General features: G+C 43.7%; 1 protein-coding gene across 1 annotated transcript in view; it reads right to left on the minus strand.

Moving 5' to 3' along the window:
• Nucleotides 1-35: 35 nt before the first annotated feature.
• Nucleotides 36-5734, minus strand: part of LOC116851621 (A disintegrin and metalloproteinase with thrombospondin motifs 6-like) — a 29109-nt gene continuing 23410 nt past the window's right edge. The window contains exons 13-16 of the mRNA XM_032831232.1: nucleotides 5516-5636; nucleotides 4887-5001; nucleotides 3751-4001; nucleotides 36-1464 (exon numbers count right to left, since the gene is read on the minus strand). Of these exons, the coding sequence (XP_032687123.1) occupies nucleotides 714-1464; nucleotides 3751-4001; nucleotides 4887-5001; nucleotides 5516-5636 (1238 nt within the window). The 3' untranslated portion in view covers nucleotides 36-713. The remainder of the gene's footprint in view (nucleotides 1465-3750; nucleotides 4002-4886; nucleotides 5002-5515; nucleotides 5637-5734) is intronic.

Here is a 5734-nt window from a genome sequence, read left to right on the forward strand (position 1 = left end):
CTCCTCCTCCTCCTCCTCCTCCTCCTCCTCTCCTCTCCTCTCGCGTGGCGTTCAGGTGTAATTTATGTCGCTGGTTCGCGCGCGGCCGCATATTGAGAGATTATCTTCGGCCGCTCGCACGGGATACCCGTCGCCGCTTCGCCGTCAATTACAGCCGTGTTAGTCGGACTTAAACACCGTCGCTGATTTAATCGGCCGATTAATCTCGCACCGCGACTCCCATCGCAATCGTCATGCGCACGCCGCGGCGAGTTTCCGCGGCGCGATCGTTAAAGTCCAATATAAAAGCACGCGCGTTCCCTCCCCCGCCGCGGCCCCGCGTAAGTATAATTCGGTCGTATAACGTAACGATTGTTTTTATCGCTTTGGGAAGCGATCCGGGACAATCTGTGCGCGCTTGTTCCTCGTGAGGACGACGCACATCCACGCCGCCCCGTTATTCAACGACGCGTAAAAATCCCGCTGACGGATCGCGCAGCTGATCGCTCGAATCGACGCGAATTCATCTTCCGCACGCCTTTTCACTCTGCGCCCGTGCTGAAGACACCAAGAGCAAAGTTCCCTCGCGAGAGAGTAATCGGCACACTCGCGTGTGCGCCTCGCGCGCGGTGATAAATCCCTTTTTCTCCCCTTCGCAGTCAAGAGGAAGCCCGTCCCGAGAGTTTCGTTCCACGACTGTTCGCGCTATCGATCTGGCGCCGCGAAACGTCAAGTCATGACGTGCGCGCTTCCTCCTGGATCCTCTGTATGTACCTAAGGGCGTCCATACCGTGCAGGACGAATTCCGTGCCATTCGCCGGAGGCTGCGGCTCAAAGTCCTTCGGGAAGTTCGTGACGATGTTCTGGTCGTCTCGTTCCAGAACAATCGTGAGCGTCAGATTCCGGATGTCCTCCTTGTCAACCACTACTTCGCCCTTCTTGATCTCACTCGCACTGACTTCTTGCTCATCGTCCCTCACAACGCTTCCCGATCTTTTATCCAACTGTGGACGGTCCTCGCGAGACTTCGTCGGATTTCTCAAGTCGTTCGACAGAATTAGGCCTGTCCTCGTGTTTGAAGGTGCATTGACGCTCCTGGCGTCGATCGAACGGGAGAGAACACTAGACGTGTTCTCTCGTTCTGCCCACGAGAGTTCGTCGCGATCACATCGGTCTTCTATGACGTGGCGTGAAGCCGCCTTGGCGGGATCTCGAGCGACTTTAATGAAGTCGTTTTGTCGCGTTAGCAGGCTCGAGCGAGCGGGAAACGGCTGTTTGCCGTCGGCGGCAGCGTTCGCGTTTTCTCGTCTTCGTCGGCTGCCGCAGGACTCCGACTCCCTTGGCTTTGGTCCCTGACAGTGGCTGTCCTCGATCACGTCGACATCCTGCTCACCACGGCCGACAGGTCGTATACATTTGACAGCGCGCCTCCTCTTGCAGCCTGGCGTGCACGGCGCGCAGCCTTGCCAGTCGCCGATGATCCACCTGGAATCGCGCTATCGGCGATAAGCTGCGCGGCTTTAATTAGTCGGCGCCAAGCCGACGGTGATTATCGCGCAGTGTCATGTCCATTCGTTAGTTACTCAGGATAACAGGTGACGACTCTGTGTAACACGCTGGCAAGACGAATAGGGTGGACGAGACACGAGAGCCGGCGACGATGCGGAAAGCAGCGAACGTTATTGTCGTCGTCAGAAATAAACGAGACGACGTGATTACTACGGCGCAACCATTTCGCATCCCGGCTATGATTGCAACGATTTTTTGAAATATCGATAAAAATATTGTCGTTGATCAAAAATATCGATAATGATAATTGATGAGTAATTTTTGAGAAATATCAATATTTATATCAATTTTGAAGAAATATTGTTTATATCGAAAATATTTGAGTCTTCATATCCCTATATCGTTCATCTCTTTTTTTTAATCCTCTACTGCCCAAATTAATTTTTTATATTTAAAAAATTTTTCATGTACGCAAGATGTTTAAAACTAAAGTACTCAACACATATAAGGTAAAATATTAATATTCTAATTTTTTATTTTCCCGAAGTAGGTTTGTGACTCTGAGACCACGTTGAACATGGTGGTCAAAGAAGGCAGTCATATTGTGACTTCACGTCATATCGGTTAAGACAAAAATAACATTGGAGATAAATAATGATGAAACTAGATTGTGACTTCAGAGTCACAGTGGGCAGTACAGGGTTAATGACGTCAGATGCGGGAAACGCATGTTAAAAATCTTTGCAAAATATGTTGAAATTCAAGGACATTTGTTGAAATTTAAAGATAAAGCGACGCTTGCAATCGATCGAGTAGATTTGTAAAATAGTCCGAATACTTCTCTTTCGTTCTAACAATCAATAATTTGCCGTAAATTTGCCGTGATATAAAATGTATATTTCTTGCATATCTCTTTGCATAATTCTGTCATGTTAATTTATGGTACATTATTGATTGTTAGAGCAAAAGGGTAGTATTCATACTATTTTATAGATCTGCTCAATCGACGGCAAGTGTTGATTTATGGATATATTCTTTAATTTTAATGTATTTTGTAAAAATTTTTAGCATGCGTTTCCTCGCTTTTGATGTCATTAAGAGATAGAGGATGCGGAGACATAAGAATCTTAAGGCTCTTATCTACTCTTGACTCTTGATGACGTCAGAAGCGAAGAAATGCATATCCAAAATTCCTGCAAAGTACATTGAAATGAAAAGATATATTTAAAAAATTATACTTGCAATCGATTAAATATATCTCTCCGAAGTACCGAAGTAAAAAATACTTCGAATACTTTCCTCTTGCTTTAACAATCAATAAGTAACTATAAAATTAACGTGACAATTGAGCAATCTTCCTTCTTGACCCACATTTCCTCATTATTTTGTCACGCTAATTTTACAGTTATTTATTGACTATCAGATCAAAAGGAAAGGGTTCAGAATATTTTACTAATGTGCTTAATCGATTGTGTTATTTTTTAGATATACCTTTTTATTTCAACATACTTGTAAAAATTTTGGGTATGTATTTCCTTGCTCTTTTGACGTCATAAATCAAGTTGGCCACGGCGAGTAGTTAGGAGCCTTAAAATGACGTAAAATTCTAGTTTGTATAATTTCTATTGCCTTGTTCGTATTGCTTGCATTTTTGCACTCAATTCCCTCGCTTTTGCTTCTTCGGGTTGATTAACTAAGATTTTAACCGGTCCAACACTAGTTACTTCTGCTTGCGATCAAATTTACCATCAGTTTTATCTTTTTTTAGAGTGCTTAAATCTGAAATAATATCTAAAGAATATGAATAGTAATAAATATGATATAGTAATGAAGTAAAATTGGTTTTTTAGTCTAAATTTATGCCAATTCACGTGCCAAAGTAATGCTAAATTTCGCCTATTAAATCTTAATCTTAATCTGAGTTAAAATCTTTGTCAGAAAAGAATTAAAACTTAGATGAAAGTTTAATCGATGATTGGTGAAATCGGGTATAAGCGGGACAAGTTGCAAATCATAAAATAAATCCGCTGAAACGGATTCGATGTAACAATATATTGGAAAGAAAATATTACCGATAAATTATCGATATCGATCCACGATATATCGATATCTCGAATTATCGTTGCATGCCTAGTCCGAGCTTCCCACAACGTGCGGAAAAACGTTAATAATTGCAACTATATATTTTTACGCGCGATCTAACCAGTGGTCGTACAAGTGGGCCAAATGTAGAAAAGCACGAAACGTCGTCCGGGTACTCACCGCGGCACGCAAGAAGCCTCGTTGCACGGTCTAACCTTCACGTCCGGTTTAGCGAGGTGGTCGCAGAAGCTGTCGTCCACCAGTCCGCCGATTTTCTCGATGCAACGGGGTTTCGATATCTGCTCGCCCGGGCCACAGCCGGCCGAGCACTTCTCCCAGTCGATAAAGTCCCAGGAGAACACGGGTTTACGAGCAGTACGTCGTTTCAGTCCTAACGAGTATTTCAACGTGACGTTCTCCTTTGGTAAGACCTGTCAGATTAACTGGCCGTCAGGGGAGCACGCTGAGGAGATAAAACTAAATTTTTCTTTAATGCAGCTTTCAAAGTAGCTTAATCTTAAACCACAAGATAAAAGAGAGAAAATGGTGGAAGTACGTATTGCGGCGAAGAGAACTTTGTCGTCGTCGTGCCCGAGGATAAAGAATTGATCGTCCGGTGGTCTCGCTGCGCGATGAGTCTACGTTGTGAATTTTTTATTTTACATTGCATATTTTTCATTTACATTGTTTTTCGTTTACATTGCATATTTTTCAAAGTTCGCGGGTGAGAAGCAGTGCATTAATCGATTAAAATCCGATCAAAACAATTGTTAGTCGATCAAAACAATAACAATCAAAATTAATTAATCGTCATATACATATACATATAAAATCAAGTAACTTAATCAGTTGATAAAATTAATTATCAAACTCTGATTTGATCGATATAATATTTTGTTCTTATAAAGCATAAATTTTGTTTATGCAAACAAACGAAACCAAACTAGTATTTAACGTTAAGAAATTCGCTAAAATAATTAAAAACTGAGCGGAAAAAATGAATCGCTGAGCGATCCATCATGCCATAAAGAGTTAAGAGGATTTCGTTAAACACAAGTGTCTATTTTTTCGAACGTGTTCGACATTGGAGAAAAGCACGCGTCCTTTGAAAGTTACAGCTGCCGATTATTATTAGCGACACCGTCGATTATAATGTTCCCGGTTCGAGTATTGGAAGTGCACGTAACTTTCTTCTCGCGCACGTTCTCACCCATAGCAGATGTCCGAGTTCAAAAACCCTGCTCGAGTTTCGAGATACGAGTTATCGATTGACCAAGAGGCGCGACTAATTAGCGGAATGCATTCGTTAAGTTTACCAATATAACCAAGTCCTCGGTGACAGGTCCGGGTATGTTCAAAGCTTCCTGCCTCGGTCTTATCGTTCCTAGCCACGCCTTGGAGCCCGGCACGTCGAACATTCCTAGACGGTTACTGAAATAATTACGCCGCGGTGTTAATCACCGAGTGAGACCGGTGGTTGCGGTTGGCGCGACGTGTGTCGCGAGACAAACAGCTCCGGCAAAACAGACGAAGGAGAGACGAGTTCAAGAAAGGCGCCAGGTTTAAATGTCACCCCGACATGTTCGTTGGCTCGAACGATGAAAACTACAGTTCCTCCAGTCAGAGTTAGGAGACAGCATGATGATTCATGATTGGCTCCCATCCTGTTCGCCGTTTTCAAGAGTGACGTGGGTGGGAGTGAGAGAAAAACTCTAAGTAAAATTGAAAGAGAGAAGCTCCAAGACTGAAATTTGAGACACGCTTCTCTTTCACTCGCTCACTCACTTCCACCCTACAAATTGTGGACGGTGTCTCTGACTTGAAGAACTTTAGTGAAAACAATCAGCATCAGTTTCTTTTCTAGTTGCTCTTTTGCTCTTTCTTCTCTCTCGTTTCTCTCATTTGCACGCGACAGAGAGGAAACGAAGGTAGAACTTATATTTACCCGTCGATCAGCACGGTCTTCGTGTTCTTGGTGCGCACGACGATTCTGGATTTGGTCGGTTCCGCCACTTCGACACGGATATTCCTGGAGCCCGTCGGCACGTCCGTTATTTTCTTGAGTCCTAAGCGCGAAAATTCGCTCAGGAGATTACTATGAGGAGGCGGTTCTCTCTCTCTCTCTCTCTCTCTCTCTCTCTCTCTCTCTCTCTCTCTCTCTCTC

This window comes from Odontomachus brunneus, unplaced genomic scaffold (genome assembly GCF_010583005.1).
Source record: "Odontomachus brunneus isolate Ranch 3 - 2012 unplaced genomic scaffold, Obru_v1 Obru_scaffold_182, whole genome shotgun sequence".
In the NCBI taxonomy this organism is placed as follows: domain Eukaryota; kingdom Metazoa; phylum Arthropoda; class Insecta; order Hymenoptera; family Formicidae; genus Odontomachus; species Odontomachus brunneus.